At 43.4% G+C, this 21434-nt stretch overlaps 1 protein-coding gene across 1 annotated transcript in view; it reads right to left on the reverse strand.

The window, feature by feature from the left end:
- Positions 1-12566, reverse strand: part of LOC100493262 (gamma-aminobutyric acid receptor subunit rho-1) — a 72766-nt gene extending 60200 nt beyond the window's left edge. Inside the window, exons 1-2 of the mRNA XM_031902714.1 lie at positions 12502-12566; positions 11865-11967 (exon numbers count right to left, since the gene is read on the reverse strand). Coding sequence (XP_031758574.1) covers positions 11865-11967; positions 12502-12566 — 168 coding nt within the window. The remainder of the gene's footprint in view (positions 1-11864; positions 11968-12501) is intronic.
- Positions 12567-21434: the final 8868 nt, after the last annotated feature.

Consider the following 21434-nt stretch of genomic DNA (forward strand, 5'->3'; position numbering starts at 1 on the left):
CCCTCATGGCTGGGGTCAAAAGACAAAATGATCTAAAAGTCACAAGCAAACTCTACACATCTCAATATTAAATGCACTAAAGTCAAAAGTCTTCACTACACTTGGGTCATTTGTTAAAAAGAAGACAATGCAAAAAAGGCATAGCACTATCTGCGTGGTCACACAGCGTGCTGCACCTCCAGCAATGGTCTTATGCAGTGTCGACTTGTGCACTGTCATCGTCCACATGACCATAGCACAAGCCTTAAATGTCAGTGTGACCCTCTACTTTCCTCTAGCATACCCCTAGAGTGAAGTAAAGGGCCATGGGGGACCAGTGTGCAAGGCAGATGCGCCAGGCACACATATGCCCCCCACTGACGCCACCCCAATCCGCCCTCTGTTGCTTCACATATCTATGAAGGTGATCATAACATGACCAGCTCCACATATGGACAATTTGCAACTATACTGACACTGCATCTTAACAAATGACCCCCATGGAGAGAAGAATAGTATCAAATTCTTGCACAATTCATGTCACCTGCAAACAGCCCCCTAATGACCCTCATGGCTGGGGTCAAAAGACAAAATGATCTAAAAGTCACAAGCAAACTCTACACATCTCAATATTAAATGCACTAAAGTCAAAAGTCTTCACTACACTTGGGTCATTTGTTAAAAAGAAGACAAAGCAAAACAGGCATAGCACTATCTGCGTGGTCACACAGCGTGCTGCACCTCCAGCAATGGTCTTATGCAGTGTCGACTTGTGCACTGTCATCATCCACATGACCATAGCACAAGCCTTAAATGTCAGTGTGACCCTCTACTTTCCTCTAGCATACCCCTAGAGTGAAGTAAAGGGCCATGGGGGACCAGTGTGCTAAGGCAGATGCGCCAGGCACACATATGCCCCCCACTGACGCCACCCCAATCCGCCCTCTGTTGCTTCACATATCTATGAAGGTGATCATAACATGACCAGCTCCACATATGGACAATTTGCAACTATACTGACACTGCATCTTAACAAATGACCCCCATGGAGAGAAGAATAGTATCAAAGTCTTGCACAATTCATGTCACCTGCAAAAGCCCCCTAATGACCCTCATGGCTGGGGTCAAAAGACAAAATGATCTAAAAGTCACAAGCAAACTCTACACATCTCAATATTAAATGCACTAAAGTCAAAAGTCTTCACTACACTTGGGTCATTTGTTAAAAAGAAGACAAAGCAAAAAAGGCATAGCACTATCTGCGTGGTCACACAGCGTGCTGCACCTCCAGCAATGGTCTTATGCAGTGTCGACTTGTGCACTGTCATCATCCACATGACCATAGCACAAGCCTTAAATGTCAGTGTGACCCTCTACTTTCCTCTAGCATACCCCTAGAGTGAAGTAAAGGGCCATGGGGGACCAGTGTGCAAGGCAGATGCGCCAGGCACACATATGCCCCCCACTGACGCCACCCCAATCCGCCCTCTGTTGCTTCACATATCTATGAAGGTGATCATAACATGACCAGCTCCACATATGGACAATTTGCAACTATACTGACACTGCATCTTAACAAATGACCCCCATGGAGAGAAGAATAGTATCAAAGTCTTGCACAATTCATGTCACCTGCAAAAGCCCCCTAATGACCCTCATGGCTGGGGTCAAAAGACAAAATGATCTAAAAGTCACAAGCAAACTCTACACATCTCAATATTAAATGCACTAAAGTCAAAAGTCTTCACTACACTTGGGTCATTTGTTAAAAAGAAGACAATGCAAAACAGGCATAGCACTATCTGCGTGGTCACACAGCGTGCTGCACCTCCAGCAATGGTCTTATGCAGTGTCGACTTGTGCACTGTCATCGTCCACATGACCATAGCACAAGCCTTAAATGTCAGTGTGACCCTCTACTTTCCTCTAGCATACCCCTAGAGTGAAGTAAAGGGCCATGGGGGACCAGTGTGCAAGGCAGATGCGCCAGGCACACATATGCCCCCCACTGACGCCACCCCAATCCGCCCTCTGTTGCTTCACATATCTATGAAGGTGATCATAACATGACCAGCTCCACATATGGACAATTTGCAACTATACTGACACTGCATCTTAACAAATGACCCCCATGGAGAGAAGAATAGTATCAAAGTCTTGCACAATTCATGTCACCTGCAAAAGCCCCCTAATGACCCTCATGGCTGGGGTCAAAAGACAAAATGATCTAAAAGTCACAAGCAAACTCTACACATCTCAATATTAAATGCACTAAAGTCAAAAGTCTTCACTACACTTGGGTCATTTGTTAAAAAGAAGACAATGCAAAAAAGGCATAGCACTATCTGCGTGGTCACACAGCGTGCTGCACCTCCAGCAATGGTCTTATGCAGTGTCGACTTGTGCACTGTCATCATCCACATGACCATAGCACAAGCCTTAAATGTCAGTGTGACCCTCTACTTTCCTCTAGCATACCCCTAGAGTGAAGTAAAGGGCCATGGGGGACCAGTGTGCAAGGCAGATGCGCCAGGCACACATATGCCCCCCACTGACGCCACCCCAATCCGCCCTCTGTTGCTTCACATATCTATGAAGGTGATCATAACATGACCAGCTCCACATATGGACAATTTGCAACTATACTGACACTGCATCTTAACAAATGACCCCCATGGAGAGAAGAATAGTATCAAAGTCTTGCACAATTCATGTCACCTGCAAAAGCCCCCTAATGACCCTCATGGCTGGGGTCAAAAGACAAAATGATCTAAAAGTCACAAGCAAACTCTACACATCTCAATATTAAATGCACTAAAGTCAAAAGTCTTCACTACACTTGGGTCATTTGTTAAAAAGAAGACAATGCAAAACAGGCATAGCACTATCTGCGTGGTCACACAGCGTGCTGCACCTCCAGCAATGGTCTTATGCAGTGTCGACTTGTGCACTGTCATCGTCCACATGACCATAGCACAAGCCTTAAATGTCAGTGTGACCCTCTACTTTCCTCTAGCATACCCCTAGAGTGAAGTAAAGGGCCATGGGGGACCAGTGTGCAAGGCAGATGCGCCAGGCACACATATGCCCCCCACTGACGCCACCCCAATCCGCCCTCTGTTGCTTCACATATCTATGAAGGTGATCATAACATGACCAGCTCCACATATGGACAATTTGCAACTATACCGACACTGCATCTTAACAAATGACCCCCATGGAGAGAAGAATAGTATCAAAGTCTTGCACAATTCATGTCACCTGCAAAAAGCCCCCTAATGACCCTCATGGCTGGGGTCAAAAGACAAAATGATCTAAAAGTCACAAGCAAACTCTACACATCTCAATATTAAATGCACTAAAGTCAAAAGTCTTCACTACACTTGGGTCATTTGTTAAAAAGAAGACAATGCAAAAAAGGCATAGCACTATCTGCGTGGTCACACAGCGTGCTGCACCTCCAGCAATGGTCTTATGCAGTGTCGACTTGTGCACTGTCATCGTCCACATGACCATAGCACAAGCCTTAAATGTCAGTGTGACCCTCTACTTTCCTCTAGCATACCCCTAGAGTGAAGTAAAGGGCCATGGGGGACCAGTGTGCAAGGCAGATGCGCCAGGCACACATATGCCCCCCACTGACGCCACCCCAATCCGCCCTCTGTTGCTTCACATATCTATGAAGGTGATCATAACATGACCAGCTCCACATATGGACAATTTGCAACTATACTGACACTGCATCTTAACAAATGACCCCCATGGAGAGAAGAATAGTATCAAAGTCTTGCACAATTCATGTCACCTGCAAAAAGCCCCCTAATGACCCTCATGGCTGGGGTCAAAAGACAAAATGATCTAAAAGTCACAAGCAAACTCTACACATCTCAATATTAAATGCACTAAAGTCAAAAGTCTTCACTACACTTGGGTCATTTGTTAAAAAGAAGACAATGCAAAAAAGGCATAGCACTATCTGCGTGGTCACACAGCGTGCTGCACCTCCAGCAATGGTCTTATGCAGTGTCGACTTGTGCACTGTCATCATCCACATGACCATAGCACAAGCCTTAAATGTCAGTGTGACCCTCTACTTTCCTCTAGCATACCCCTAGAGTGAAGTAAAGGGCCATGGGGGACCAGTGTGCAAGGCAGATGCGCCAGGCACACATATGCCCCCCACTGACGCCACCCCAATCCGCCCTCTGTTGCTTCACATATCTATGAAGGTGATCATAACATGACCAGCTCCACATATGGACAATTTGCAACTATACTGACACTGCATCTTAACAAATGACCCCCATGGAGAGAAGAATAGTATCAAAGTCTTGCACAATTCATGTCACCTGCAAAAGCCCCCTAATGACCCTCATGGCTGGGGTCAAAAGACAAAATGATCTAAAAGTCACAAGCAAACTCTACACATCTCAATATTAAATGCACTAAAGTCAAAAGTCTTCACTACACTTGGGTCATTTGTTAAAAAGAAGACAATGCAAAAAAGGCATAGCACTATCTGCGTGGTCACACAGCGTGCTGCACCTCCAGCAATGGTCTTATGCAGTGTCGACTTGTGCACTGTCATCGTCCACATGACCATAGCACAAGCCTTAAATGTCAGTGTGACCCTCTACTTTCCTCTAGCATACCCCTAGAGTGAAGTAAAGGGCCATGGGGGACCAGTGTGCAAGGCAGATGCGCCAGGCACACATATGCCCCCCACTGACGCCACCCCAATCCGCCCTCTGTTGCTTCACATATCTATGAAGGTGATCATAACATGACCAGCTCCACATATGGACAATTTGCAACTATACCGACACTGCATCTTAACAAATGACCCCCATGGAGAGAAGAATAGTATCAAAGTCTTGCACAATTCATGTCACCTGCAAAAAGCCCCCTAATGACCCTCATGGCTGGGGTCAAAAGACAAAATGATCTAAAAGTCACAAGCAAACTCTACACATCTCAATATTAAATGCACTAAAGTCAAAAGTCTTCACTACACTTGGGTCATTTGTTAAAAAGAAGACAATGCAAAAAAGGCATAGCACTATCTGCGTGGTCACACAGCGTGCTGCACCTCCAGCAATGGTCTTATGCAGTGTCGACTTGTGCACTGTCATCGTCCACATGACCATAGCACAAGCCTTAAATGTCAGTGTGACCCTCTACTTTCCTCTAGCATACCCCTAGAGTGAAGTAAAGGGCCATGGGGGACCAGTGTGCAAGGCAGATGCGCCAGGCACACATATGCCCCCCACTGACGCCACCCCAATCCGCCCTCTGTTGCTTCACATATCTATGAAGGTGATCATAACATGACCAGCTCCACATATGGACAATTTGCAACTATACTGACACTGCATCTTAACAAATGACCCCCATGGAGAGAAGAATAGTATCAAAGTCTTGCACAATTCATGTCACCTGCAAAAGCCCCCTAATGACCCTCATGGCTGGGGTCAAAAGACAAAATGATCTAAAAGTCACAAGCAAACTCTACACATCTCAATATTAAATGCACTAAAGTCAAAAGTCTTCACTACACTTGGGTCATTTGTTAAAAAGAAGACAAAGCAAAACAGGCATAGCACTATCTGCGTGGTCACACAGCGTGCTGCACCTCCAGCAATAGTCTTATGCAGTGTCGACTTGTGCACTGTCATCATCCACATGACCATAGCACAAGCCTTAAATGTCAGTGTGACCCTCTACTTTCCTCTAGCATACCCCTAGAGTGAAGTAAAGGGCCATGGGGGACCAGTGTGCAAGGCAGATGCGCCAGGCACACATATGCCCCCCACTGACGCCACCCCAATCCGCCCTCTGTTGCTTCACATATCTATGAAGGTGATCATAACATGACCAGCTCCACATATGGACAATTTGCAACTATACTGACACTGCATCTTAACAAATGACCCCCATGGAGAGAAGAATAGTATCAAAGTCTTGCACAATTCATGTCACCTGCAAAAGCCCCCTAATGACCCTCATGGCTGGGGTCAAAAGACAAAATGATCTAAAAGTCACAAGCAAACTCTACACATCTCAATATTAAATGCACTAAAGTCAAAAGTCTTCACTACACTTGGGTCATTTGTTAAAAAGAAGACAAAGCAAAACAGGCATAGCACTATCTGCGTGGTCACACAGCGTGCTGCACCTCCAGCAATGGTCTTATGCAGTGTCGACTTGTGCACTGTCATCATCCACATGACCATAGCACAAGCCTTAAATGTCAGTGTGACCCTCTACTTTCCTCTAGCATACCCCTAGAGTGAAGTAAAGGGCCATGGGGGACCAGTGTGCAAGGCAGATGCGCCAGGCACACATATGCCCCCCACTGACGCCACCCCAATCCGCCCTCTGTTGCTTCACATATCTATGAAGGTGATCATAACATGACCAGCTCCACATATGGACAATTTGCAACTATACTGACACTGCATCTTAACAAATGACCCCCATGGAGAGAAGAATAGTATCAAAGTCTTGCACAATTCATGTCACCTGCAAAAAGCCCCCTAATGACCCTCATGGCTGGGGTCAAAAGACAAAATGATCTAAAAGTCACAAGCAAACTCTACACATCTCAATATTAAATGCACTAAAGTCAAAAGTCTTCACTACACTTGGGTCATTTGTTAAAAAGAAGACAATGCAAAAAAGGCATAGCACTATCTGCGTGGTCACACAGCGTGCTGCACCTCCAGCAATGGTCTTATGCAGTGTCGACTTGTGCACTGTCATCGTCCACATGACCATAGCACAAGCCTTAAATGTCAGTGTGACCCTCTACTTTCCTCTAGCATACCCCTAGAGTGAAGTAAAGGGCCATGGGGGACCAGTGTGCAAGGCAGATGCGCCAGGCACACATATGCCCCCCACTGACGCCACCCCAATCCGCCCTCTGTTGCTTCACATATCTATGAAGGTGATCATAACATGACCAGCTCCACATATGGACAATTTGCAACTATACCGACACTGCATCTTAACAAATGACCCCCATGGAGAGAAGAATAGTATCAAAGTCTTGCACAATTCATGTCACCTGCAAAAAGCCCCCTAATGACCCTCATGGCTGGGGTCAAAAGACAAAATGATCTAAAAGTCACAAGCAAACTCTACACATCTCAATATTAAATGCACTAAAGTCAAAAGTCTTCACTACACTTGGGTCATTTGTTAAAAAGAAGACAATGCAAAAAAGGCATAGCACTATCTGCGTGGTCACACAGCGTGCTGCACCTCCAGCAATGGTCTTATGCAGTGTCGACTTGTGCACTGTCATCGTCCACATGACCATAGCACAAGCCTTAAATGTCAGTGTGACCCTCTACTTTCCTCTAGCATACCCCTAGAGTGAAGTAAAGGGCCATGGGGGACCAGTGTGCAAGGCAGATGCGCCAGGCACACATATGCCCCCCACTGACGCCACCCCAATCCGCCCTCTGTTGCTTCACATATCTATGAAGGTGATCATAACATGACCAGCTCCACATATGGACAATTTGCAACTATACTGACACTGCATCTTAACAAATGACCCCCATGGAGAGAAGAATAGTATCAAAGTCTTGCACAATTCATGTCACCTGCAAAAGCCCCCTAATGACCCTCATGGCTGGGGTCAAAAGACAAAATGATCTAAAAGTCACAAGCAAACTCTACACATCTCAATATTAAATGCACTAAAGTCAAAAGTCTTCACTACACTTGGGTCATTTGTTAAAAAGAAGACAATGCAAAAAAGGCATAGCACTATCTGCGTGGTCACACAGCGTGCTGCACCTCCAGCAATGGTCTTATGCAGTGTCGACTTGTGCACTGTCATCGTCCACATGACCATAGCACAAGCCTTAAATGTCAGTGTGACCCTCTACTTTCCTCTAGCATACCCCTAGAGTGAAGTAAAGGGCCATGGGGGACCAGTGTGCAAGGCAGATGCGCCAGGCACACATATGCCCCCCACTGACGCCACCCCAATCCGCCCTCTGTTGCTTCACATATCTATGAAGGTGATCATAACATGACCAGCTCCACATATGGACAATTTGCAACTATACTGACACTGCATCTTAACAAATGACCCCCATGGAGAGAAGAATAGTATCAAAGTCTTGCACAATTCATGTCACCTGCAAAAGCCCCCTAATGACCCTCATGGCTGGGGTCAAAAGACAAAATGATCTAAAAGTCACAAGCAAACTCTACACATCTCAATATTAAATGCACTAAAGTCAAAAGTCTTCACTACACTTGGGTCATTTGTTAAAAAGAAGACAAAGCAAAACAGGCATAGCACTATCTGCGTGGTCACACAGCGTGCTGCACCTCCAGCAATGGTCTTATGCAGTGTCGACTTGTGCACTGTCATCATCCACATGACCATAGCACAAGCCTTAAATGTCAGTGTGACCCTCTACTTTCCTCTAGCATACCCCTAGAGTGAAGTAAAGGGCCATGGGGGACCAGTGTGCAAGGCAGATGCGCCAGGCACACATATGCCCCCCACTGACGCCACCCCAATCCGCCCTCTGTTGCTTCACATATCTATGAAGGTGATCATAACATGACCAGCTCCACATATGGACAATTTGCAACTATACCGACACTGCATCTTAACAAATGACCCCCATGGAGAGAAGAATAGTATCAAAGTCTTGCACAATTCATGTCACCTGCAAAAGCCCCCTAATGACCCTCATGGCTGGGGTCAAAAGACAAAATGATCTAAAAGTCACAAGCAAACTCTACACATCTCAATATTAAATGCACTAAAGTCAAAAGTCTTCACTACACTTGGGTCATTTGTTAAAAAGAAGACAATGCAAAAAAGGCATAGCACTATCTGCGTGGTCACACAGCGTGCTGCACCTCCAGCAATGGTCTTATGCAGTGTCGACTTGTGCACTGTCATCGTCCACATGACCATAGCACAAGCCTTAAATGTCAGTGTGACCCTCTACTTTCCTCTAGCATACCCCTAGAGTGAAGTAAAGGGCCATGGGGGACCAGTGTGCAAGGCAGATGCGCCAGGCACACATATGCCCCCCACTGACGCCACCCCAATCCGCCCTCTGTTGCTTCACATATCTATGAAGGTGATCATAACATGACCAGCTCCACATATGGACAATTTGCAACTATACTGACACTGCATCTTAACAAATGACCCCCATGGAGAGAAGAATAGTATCAAAGTCTTGCACAATTCATGTCACCTGCAAAAAGCCCCCTAATGACCCTCATGGCTGGGGTCAAAAGACAAAATGATCTAAAAGTCACAAGCAAACTCTACACATCTCAATATTAAATGCACTAAAGTCAAAAGTCTTCACTACACTTGGGTCATTTGTTAAAAAGAAGACAATGCAAAAAAGGCATAGCACTATCTGCGTGGTCACACAGCGTGCTGCACCTCCAGCAATGGTCTTATGCAGTGTCGACTTGTGCACTGTCATCGTCCACATGACCATAGCACAAGCCTTAAATGTCAGTGTGACCCTCTACTTTCCTCTAGCATACCCCTAGAGTGAAGTAAAGGGCCATGGGGGACCAGTGTGCAAGGCAGATGCGCCAGGCACACATATGCCCCCCACTGACGCCACCCCAATCCGCCCTCTGTTGCTTCACATATCTATGAAGGTGATCATAACATGACCAGCTCCACATATGGACAATTTGCAACTATACTGACACTGCATCTTAACAAATGACCCCCATGGAGAGAAGAATAGTATCAAAGTCTTGCACAATTCATGTCACCTGCAAACAGCCCCCTAATGACCCTCATGGCTGGGGTCAAAAGACAAAATGATCTAAAAGTCACAAGCAAACTCTACACATCTCAATATTAAATGCACTAAAGTCAAAAGTCTTCACTACACTTGGGTCATTTGTTAAAAAGAAGACAAAGCAAAACCGGCATAGCACTTTCTGCGTGGTCACACAGCGTGCTGCACCTCCAGCAATGGTCTTATGCAGTGTCGACTTGTGCACTGTCATCATCCACATGACCATAGCACAAGCCTTAAATGTCAGTGTGACCCTCTACTTTCCTCTAGCATACCCCTAGAGTGAAGTAAAGGGCCATGGGGGACCAGTGTGCAAGGCAGATGCGCCAGGCACACATATGCCCCCCACTGACGCCGCCCCAATCCGCCCTCTGTTGCTTCACATATGCATGAAGGTGATCATAACATGACCAGCTCCACATATGGACAATTTGCAACTATACCGACACTGTATCTTAACAAATGACCCCCATGGAGAGAAGAATAGTATCAAAGTCTTGCACAATTCATGTCACCTGCAAAAAGCCCCCTAATGACCCTCATGGCTGGGGTCAAAAGACAAAATGATCTAAAAGTCACAAGCAAACTCTACACATCTCAATATTAAATGCACTAAAGTCAAAAGTCTTCACTACACTTGGGTCATTTGTTAAAAAGAAGACAATGCAAAAAAGGCATAGCACTATCTGCGTGGTCACACAGCGTGCTGCACCTCCAGCAATAGTCTTATGCAGTGTCGACTTGTGCACTGTCATCGTCCACATGACCATAGCACAAGCCTTAAATGTCAGTGTGACCCTCTACTTTCCTCTAGCATACCCCTAGAGTGAAGTAAAGGGCCATGGGGGACCAGTGTGCAAGGCAGATGCGCCAGGCACACATATGCCCCCCACTGACGCCACCCCAATCCGCCCTCTGTTGCTTCACATATCTATGAAGGTGATCATAACATGACCAGCTCCACATATGGACAGTCTGCAAACTATACTGACACTGCATCCCTTAACAAAATGACCCTTAAGGAGAAAGAATAGTATAAAGTCTGGCAAGGACACCAACATAACCAACTCTTTTGACATCCACTAAGGTGTAACTAACATTCATTATTGAACTTTAAAAGCATAATATCATATCTACAGTAAAGAAATGTAGACATCCTGTTACAATCAAATGCATTCATTTGAAGGCCTACATACACATAAATTTAAACTGAATGTCTCTACAACTCTATACATACACATGATATCAAAAGACATTTACAATAGAAGTCATTCTTCAAAAAATCCAATAAAAAAACCAAAATAATTCAAGGTCACCTCAAAAAAAGCGCCTAATGACCCTCAAGGCTGGGGTCAAAAGAGAAAATTGATCTAAAAGTCACAAGTGTAACTAACAATTCATTATTGAACTTAAAAGCATAAAATCTTATCTACAGTAAAGAAAGGTAGACCTCCTGTTAGAATAGAAATGCAGAATTGGGAGTCCTACATACCCATAAAGATAAACTAAATGTCTCTACAACCAAAACAATTGTAACTGGTAATTTATATTGAAAGGGAAGTGCCAGTCTGGGGTAGCAGGCACATTAACACCCACTGATTTTACATATACTCCCTTTAACCTTCACTGCTTGGATTACAATGGCCTAGCCACAATATCACAGGTGTTTCATAAAAAAGGCATTATACAAGCAATTTTACACACATCTGAGTGTAAGACATTTTTCCTGCAGGGCAATAAAATAATAAAATAATAATGGTATTATTATATAATAATATAATATCATTAATAATAGTTAAAATGTCCTTTACATTACATTTTGTAGTGCATGCTTCTCTGCCTCTTTCAACTTTGTCCTTATATTTTTTACTTTACTTTAGAATGGCCAAGGACACTTATGTGCCAAATTAAAATGAAAACAAATCAACAATACTGTCATCCATGCCCATCCCATACTTGAACTCCGCAGTACCACACATTCCCCAGATAATCCAACAGCACCTTCTAAAAACACCTTCAGAAACACATTTACATTATTTAGGGAAAATAAGAGAGGGTTCACCCTTCTCTTACCTTAATTTGACCCGCTGCTCCCCCTTCTGGTTGCTGTGGGGAGACGCAAACACCACAAACCCATCCTTCCTTCTCATGTGACTTCCCAACTGGCTGAAAGCTCCTTCACAGGTCTGAGGAGAGGACCGTTAGAAATGACTATTTGCAGCAGCCAATGAGAAACGGAGGCGGGACATTTAGTAACAGCTCTGTATCTCTATTGGTCAGTCGGAGAGGTGATTGATAACTAATAATGGCCTGTCAATTGCCCTGGAATTATAACTCTAAAGTCCTGGCAAGACAGGGATTGTGAAACTGGGTTCTGGGACAGACTAATAACTGCCTGTGTGGGGGAGAGGAAGCAGCATCCAGCATCTCCGGATAGAAATAACATACAACAAACACATTTTTAGGGGGCCCTCCTTGCTCTAGTTTCTGTTACCTATTTTTTATTGTTACAATCAAACAATAAAACACTTGTTATGTTATAGCCAATATTAGTTGTCCTATTGGCCAACTGTCAGCCATGCCCAACCCATGCTTAAAACCTCCGCAGTACCACACATTCCCCAGATAATCCAACAGCACCTTCTAAAAACTGTCAGAAACACATTTACATTATTTAGGGAAAATAAGAGAGGGTTCACCCTTCTCTTACCTTAATTTTGACCCGCTGCTCCCCCTTCTGGTTGCTGTGGGGAGACGCAAACACCAGAAACCCATCCTTCCTTCTCATGTGACTTCCCAACTGCCGAAAGCTCCTTCACAGGTCTGAGGAGGACCGTTAGATGATGACTATTTGCAGCAGCCAATGAGAAACGGAGGCGGGACATTTAGTAACAGCTCTGTATCTCTATTGGTCAGTGGAGAGGTGATTGATAACTAATAATGGCTGTCAATTTGCCCCTGGAATTATAACTCTAAACTGGGTTCTGGGACAGACTAATAACTGCTGTGTGGGGGGAGAGGAAGCAGCATCCAGCATCTCCGGATAGAAATAACATACAGCAAACAAATTTTTAGGGGCCCTCCTTGCTCTAGTTTCTGTTACCCTAGCATATTTGGCCACCCATGTACGTTTCAAAATCAAATGATTTTAATGCTAGTGGACTGGCAGCCTGGGCAATCGAGGTCTGAGATGAGCTGACAGTAAAAAATAAAACACATCAACAATAAAACACTTTTTATGTTATAGCCAATATTAGTTGTCCTATTGGCCAACTGTCAGCCATGCCCAACCCATGCTTAAAACTCCCGCAGTACCACACATTCCCCAGATATTCAACAGCACCTCTAAAACACCTTCAGAAACACATTTACATTATTTAGGGAAAATAAGAGAGGGTTCACCTTCCTCTACCTTAATTTGACCCGCTGCTGCCCCTTCCGGTTGCTGTGGGGAGAGACGCAAACACCCAGAACCCATCCTCTTCTCATGTGACTTCCCAACTGCTGAATGACGACTATTTGCAGCAGCCAATGAGAAACGGAGGCGGGGACATTTAGAAACCCTAGTCTTTTTCCCGATTGGTCACGGGAGAGGCATTCATAACTAATATTAGCAAGAGACAGGTTGCCTGGATTTTTAACTCTATGGTTGCTGGTAATACAGGGCAATAGTGAAATAATAAATGGAAAGATTTTCCAAAGTTAAAAATAAATAGAAATATACTCACTAATGTCTTCATAAGAAGTCTTCATCTGTCAACTGTCAAGAGGAGACTGAACAAGATGATGGGAATGATGATAATAAACTTGCACTTTTCACTGTGACGTCACAATGCAGAAGCACATGGACTGGCCTGCAGCCTCTACTGAAGCTGCAGAAAACAAGCTGTGACATCACAGTGCAGAAGCACAGGACTGGTCAGCAGCCTTGTTTTAAAGGAACAGTAACACAAAAGTGTTTAAAGTAATTAAGTGTAATATGTGTTACCCAGCTCTGGTAAAAGTTGTGGTGTTTACTACGAAAGATTTGAGCAGTTGATTCTGTGCCTTCGTTGTCCTGACTGCCTCCCCCATAGATATTTGGCTGAAAATCGGGCCAGATCTATTAAGCAGATTTGGAAATGTCGTTAGGCAGGGACCATATTGGTGCATTGATGTGCCCTCTCCAGATAGGCCTGCATGGGCACCCATTATGATCCAACTGTATTAAGTTGTTAAGAAGAGCACAACAGAAGGGTAGTTAACGTTTCACTGGGACACGAAAAAAGGGAACTTGATGGACAAGTCTTTATTCAACCTCATCTATTATGTTATTAGCTATGGTTTCTAGTGGTCTCTCTCTGAATCCTTGCCTTGTGGGGGTCAAATATAAACTGATTTAACTCTCAGCACAGAGAGAAACCCAGTTCACTTGTGGATATGGATAACAGGAACTGTAGTTAGGGACAGTACATGCTAATTTTTATATAATATAGTATTCTCTAGTGGGCAAAACATATAATTACTGGAATAGATGAAGATACTGTATTTAAAAAAGACACAAAGCTCTATATACAAAGCGCAAATTAGCTAGTTTGCTAGTGCTCCATTCAGTGGGTGTGGTGTGATGGCAGCATGTGGGTTCCCTTAGGAATTGGGGCCAGGGGCCAGCAATAGTCCTGGCCTATTTTGTACCTGACACACTGGAGAACTTTCTATATGCTTACATCATCAGGTCCAGGCTTTTCCCGTATTTATTGGACCTATTCATTGGTTGCTTGTGCACTCTAACCAGTTGCATAAATTGAAAGGTCATTGGTTAATTTTTCCCTTGCAATGGCATAGGCAAACAGACTCAGCATACCCACAAATTGAACATACAGTTATATTAGATTTTCAGCACTCTGTCACAGGCACAGGAAGCAATGTCAGACTGACAGGAGACACAGCCAATAGGCAAAAATCTGCTGCCACACTATGCAAATGACATCATATAAGTAAAAAAGCAACTGTCTGTACTGGTGGATCCCCACACCTGGAAAGAAGGGAAAAAATAGAGGCAGCGAGGTAATACCTGTCTGACAAGATTAGTTAGAGGTGAGACATTATGGGTCAATTCATGGGAAAAGCAGAAAGGATTTTCACACGCAGGCACACTTATAGGAGACAGATCACCACAACATCTGTCCGCTTCTTAGACAAGAACTTAAAAGCTAACTGTTGACTTTTCAGTTACTTCATCTGTAATGGCAGGTACTCCAGGTAACTAAAATGGAGCATCGTGTTTGGGAAGAGTTGGGTAGAACTTGCATAAGAACAGAAAATGATCAAGTAGAGGGGCACAGACAGCAACTATGGGCTACTGTTTATTGACAGGCAGCAAGGAGGGAAGGTACAAACCTGATCTTGGGCAGTTGCCTATAGAGTACTGAGAAAACTTGCCTTCAGTGCTGACACAAGGACAAACATAGTCATACCTGGAGTTAATAAGAAGTCAACTCAAGTGCTTCTACAATGTGCTTAAAAGTAGGTTTCTTAATATAATGTAGGCATCAGGCTTTATTTTTATTACAGTAGGAAAGTGGAGGCACATAATAACCATGGCAAAGCAAATAAACACAGTGCGGTATAAACATTTTGAGATATTGGGCTTGGCCTCAGATGAACGCATTAGGCTGTGACTTCACCAAACTGGTAAAACACGCAGTGGCAGCAAGAGGACCCAGCACACTGACATTCAAACTGCTGAAATGGAAGCTGAATTATTAGGGCATTTTTATCCAATAGTTTTTTACTATACAAGAAAAATGAGTGCAATTTAAAGTGGACCTGTCACCCAGACATAAAAAGCTGTATAATAAAAGCCCCTTTCAAATTAAACATGAAACCCCAAATCATTTTTTATTACCACATTTATACCCAATATAAAAGCATTTAAAAATCCAGCTGCATCTGCAAAATGGCGCCTGCCTGCTTCCTGGAATTGTGAATTCCAAGGCTGAATAAAATAAGATTAAAAGAATTTATATAGTGTAAGTAAAGTTTATTTTGCTTGACAAACACAATAGAAAACAATTTTCTTAAAGGTCCTCTTAAAACATACTGAGATTTTAATAAAAAAGGTATTTTACACTATTAGTGCTGTAACGTCCTGCAGTACACTAGGAATAAGAAGCATATGCAACTAACCCCACCAACAACAAATGAAACAGGGGCCCTGTGCATTATGTATCGAGTATGCCTTATAAAATGTTCACTCCAAACCTAGTAACCTTTACGGTAGGTGCACCTTAGTGCTGCCCAATGTGTTACACATAGTGGCCCCAAATATTTAAAATATCAAATGCCTGGGACCAAAGTGTTCTGATCTGGTGATGTCACATGAAGAAGTCTGTGTAGCTGTGTGGTTTCTCTGTAAAGTTCTTTCCTGCAGTTGTCTTGACTTCTGGCTTTCAGAACTCCATTACATATTCTCCCAGAGATTGATTGATTCTCCCATAGATTTTACTTAAAACAAAAAATTAACTTACTTGCACAGACTCATAATATTTGCATGGAACTCACATCTTTAGTGTCAATTTTGTTTTTCTGTTTTGCATTTTTCCAAATGTCAAAAACCTAGTTGAAAAACATCTAAAAAGGAAAAAAATATTTTTTGGCAATTTCCTTTATAATAACAGGTCTGTAAAAAGTGACAGTAACATCTTTCAAATAAAAGGACTATAAGGACTGGATACAATTCCTCATGTTATCAGGTCTCAATATCCCTACATGCAAAACAAATGAGACACCGACCCTCTAATGTTTAGTTTCTCTTTAAACAGGACAGACTCTGGAACCATTTTCTGATCTCGGCTACTTTTTCTCTATCACAAATGACTTAGAGCTTGAAAGCACAGTCAACTTCATCACAACCGAGAGTAACATTTTTCAGACAACATTGTGATGTGAAAGCACAATAGGTAATTCATGTCCTGTGTGAGATCTGGTAGTTTTATAGTGAAATTATCCTTGTTAGGCACATAGACCAGTCACTGTATAGTCAAATTGCCATTGTGGCCGATTGGCAGAGAAGGAATCAGACAGCAGGTATTGCAGCAGAATGTTCACTTTAATTCAAGTTTTGCACATCAAACAACAGGCCGCACCATTAAGGCTAACACCAAAAAGAAACAAACCAAAATCCTACTCCTGTCCGGAGGCTAACTAAACACAGGGTTTTCCCTCTCTAACATGCCGGTCAGCTTTTCTGATCCTGGCGTAAAGTAACACAAGGGCAATATTCAAGGGTTTGGTAAACTGTGGCTTTCAGTTCAGAGCAGTTTCACTGAGGAGCTCCTCTCTCCTCTCACAGGCAGCCCCCTCAGTTGAAGGCAGACCCTTTTTCAACACAACAGCTAGGTTAACTGGATACCAATGCACATGGTTGCCTGATAGCATTACCCTAGCACTACAGACAGAAATATTGCCTCTTTGCCCACAAAATATCCCTCACTCTGCCACACCATATACATTTCTTTTTTAAAACAGGTTGAGTTCTTCCCATCGGGTATGTCATTACTGCTTTGATATCAATTGATAGATTGTTCCAAAGTCCAGTTGTTTTGATTGACCGCACTCGAGTTGTGTCCTTAGTGGCTCTAGTTGTGGCAGCAATCAGAATACTGCTAACCTCCCCGCAGTGCTGCCTCCGGGGTCCTAGCCGACTGAGGCGGCCAAGTTGATGCCCCCCGTGTTTAGCGATTTAAAAATGTGAATTTCAGCTCTTTAAGTTACAAGGGGCAGCTTTTTGCCACCCCTGGTAACTTGCCGGGCGCTGCCACCTGAGGGGAGTCTCATATCACACCTCATAGCAGTGGCACCCTTGCCTTCCCAGATTGTTTCCCATTTACTTGAGCTTATATTCACAGCCCATCACTGACCAAATGCCACATGTACCATAGCTTTTAGCCTGCATTCGTGTTCCAGAAAGCAATTTCAGTGGAATTCCAGACCGCAATTTCTATTTTGATCCATAGTGGCTATTTACATCTAACTAAAGGCTACGCTATGTGTTTACATTACCCTAGTACAGTGGTCCCCAACCAGTAGCTTGTGAGCAACATGTTGCTCCCCAGCCCCTTGGATGTTGCTCCCAGTGGCCTCAAAGCAGGTGCATATTTTTTTAATTCTTGGCTTGGAGGCAAGTTTTGGTTGCATAAAAACCAGATGTACTGACAAACAGAACGTCCTTTAGGCATTCAGTCTATATAGGAGCCACCAAATAGCTAATCACAGCCCTTATTTGGCATCCCAGGAACATTTTTTATGCTGGTGTTGCTCCCCAAGTCTTTTTACATTTGAATGTGGCTCATGGGTAAAAAAGGTTGGGGATCCCTGGGGATCCCTGCCCTAGTAAGTAGAGAGCAGCACATCTGGTGAACATTCATCAGTAAATAGAAGATTGCTGTTTGTTTTCCCTCACAAGCCCAGTTTAACTGCAAGTACCCACTAACTAGCACACTCCAAAATTTTCTTGTCATTTAGCAATGCAGATGCTATTTTCATTCATATTATAGGAATTGCAGTTACACGTATTTCAGACGCTGATGCCAACATACCAGCACAGAAAATTTTGTTAGGATCCAGTCCATTAAGTGCAAGTTAGCTGTGTAAGTGCAACACAGTCCTGGAAGTAATAATAACCGAGGGCAGGTGTGTGAGTTCCGTGAACCTGTGTTGATGGACGCTTAGGTTGTCGGGTGTGTATCTCTTTGTGTGGATTATCAGAGCCCCAGGGTGTATGGGGGCCCCTAGAGTAGCAGCCCTGGTACACCCCAGTCCAATCCTGCTTGAATGGGCTTCTATTTTCCCTGGCTTGACCTCAAGTGTACTTTCTTCAACCAGCATTCCCCTCCTACATTTTTTCTACAGTTCAGCCACTCTTTGTATCTATTTTATGTCTAGGTCTGGGAACTCCACCACCTGTGTTCAAATTGTTGAACATTGTTATTCCTACATTGCTATACCAGATTATACCATTAGCCAGAAAGGACATTTCTACAGAAAAAGAAATAACCTCGCACAAGAGAATTGGGTGCACAATATGTGTATAATATAGTTACAAGTGAAAAAGGAAGATACAAAATTAATGGCACGCCAATGTTAAAATAAAATCAAACTTTATTAAATTAAAACAATCCATGAGTTAAAAAACAAGAAAAGAGTTGAAAAATCAAGAGTTAAAAATGTACAGGGCTTAGTACCTATAGATTCAAACAGTCAAGAACAGACCAGACTGGAGTTCTATCAGCGGCTGATGTTTCTAAGTATAGCAGCTAAGGTAGCAAAAGGTTGCAAACTCTTAAAAGTAACAATCCAAGTTACTCATAAAAGGCTACCTGCAAGGACATCACACCAATTCCGAGTGTATCAATCAGTCTTCATGTCCTATGCAAGCGGCCATATGGTAATGTTACAATATTGCAACTCTGTTCGCAACAATTGTTACATAGGGGCACATTTACTAATACACGAATTCGAATTGGAAAAATCCGATTGGAAAACGAACATTTTGCGACTTTTTCGTATTTTTTCGGCGCCTTTACGACTTTTTTGGAAATTGTCGCAACTTTTTCGTTACCATACGATTTGCGCGAAAAAAATGCGAGTTTTTTCGTAGCCATTACGATGCGCTCGTATCTTGTCGCGACTTTTTCGTATCGAGCGCTCGTTAGTGGCGGCCAAAACTTTCAGACTTAGCATGATTTTGGAAGCCTCCCATAGGACTCAATGGCACCCTGCAGCTCCAACCTGGCCCAAGTAAGTCACCATACTGAAGCTTGAATGAATCCGAATCTTTCGTACTCGGCACGAAGGCTACGAAAAAGTCGCGGCAAAATACGAGCGCATCGTAATGGCTACGAAAAACTTGTTTTTTCGCGCAAATCGTATTGGTAACGAAAAAGTCGCGACAATTCTCCGAAAAAATCGCCAAATACCGATCATTACGAAAAAAACGCAATCGGACGCATTCGGCCCGTTCGTGAGTAAGTAAATGGGCCCCTAATTGTTGCTAATACCATGATATGTTTGGCAGCTCTCCCAGGCTGCTCTCAATGTGGTTCATTGTGGATCCCAATTTTTTTTTTTTACACTTCTCATATATTTTCATTGATTCAAGTATGAGACAAGATAAGAGTCGACCCAATGTGTATAAATCAGTGCTCCGGTAATCTGAATTTGAATGCATGGAAATAAGGGTTAATGATGTCCCAGAAAGGGGGTTGATAGGAATAGAGGAATGTTGTGATTGGTTGAGAAGAATTTAAATTGATTTGTAGGGAAGCGGAAGTCTAATTCGCCTTGATAAGCCATGAGCGAAACGCGCATCGGCATTCGCAATCTTATGTACCCTTTTTGTAGTCGTGCCGAGGTAACCGCTAGCGAACTCGTGTATATCTGGTATGTAGTTGTGCCGAGGTAACCTGTATGCAGAGTGGTAGGCACAATGAGGTAACGGTGTGTAGTATGGCCGCTGCGGCTGTTGAACTGGATACAATTAAGTTTAATTTTAAATACAGCGGCATACCTGAGGCGATATAGATATTTTTGTTAGTAGGCATGTGTAGAAACGCTCTTACCTAGATTTTACTAATACTATACATACATTTCAGTGAACTTAATACAACTGAGCGCTTCATATGTGCACACTGCTCCCAGCTTGGGAATTTTAAATATAGTTTGAGACTTAATGTGAGAGACTTAACGTGAGAGACTTAACGTGAGAGACTTAATGTGAGAGACTTAATGTGAGAGCAGCGTATCATCTGCCAATTGATGTCGAGTAATTTTGGAAACACGGAGAAATGAATGCCCTAATGGGTATATACAAATTTGCTCAATATATCAAATTGAAGCAGTTTCTCACAGTGTATATAGCCTCTTAATTAATTGAGCCGTTTGTTACGGTAAGTTGTTTATTTTGAGACACACTTACCTCTGTCTGAATATTTGTAAGATTTGGGTTTTACTATCTATAACTGCCAGAACACAGCACTATTCTCCCAGTGTTTGAACCACATTGAGAGCAGCCTGGGAGAGCTGCCAAACATATCACGGTATTAGTAACAATTAGTAACAATTGTTGCAAACAGAGTTGCAATATTGTAACATTACCGTACGGCCGCTTGCATAGGACATGAAGACTGATTGATACACTCGGAATTGGTGCGATGTCCTTGCAGGTAGCCTTTTATGAGTAACTTGGATTGTTACTCTTAAAGACAAGGAAAGTCAAAATCAATTAAGCACACTATTCAATAGTACTACTATCGCTATGTAGAAACGCTATATTTCTGGCTTACCTAGATAAGATTTACTGAGATACACTTACTACATACAACAGACTCTTTTCAGTGAACAGCGCCACAATGTTTAATAGGGATGCCCACTACTCTTTACTACCACATGTCCCCAGCCAGGCTTTCCCCCAGGCTATGTCTGTCAGCAAACCCTCCCCCTGCTCCTCAAGCACTTGCAGGCTATGTCTGTCAGCAAACCCTCCCCCTGCTCCTCAAGCACTTGCAGGCTATGTCTGTCAGCAAACCCTCCCCCTGCTCCTCAAGCACTTGCTTGCTGCGTTTTTGTGCCGCCCCCCCCCTCTCGTCACATACACCAACGGCA

Source organism: Xenopus tropicalis, chromosome 5 (assembly GCF_000004195.4).
Source record: "Xenopus tropicalis strain Nigerian chromosome 5, UCB_Xtro_10.0, whole genome shotgun sequence".
Classification (NCBI taxonomy): Eukaryota; Metazoa; Chordata; class Amphibia; order Anura; family Pipidae; genus Xenopus; species Xenopus tropicalis.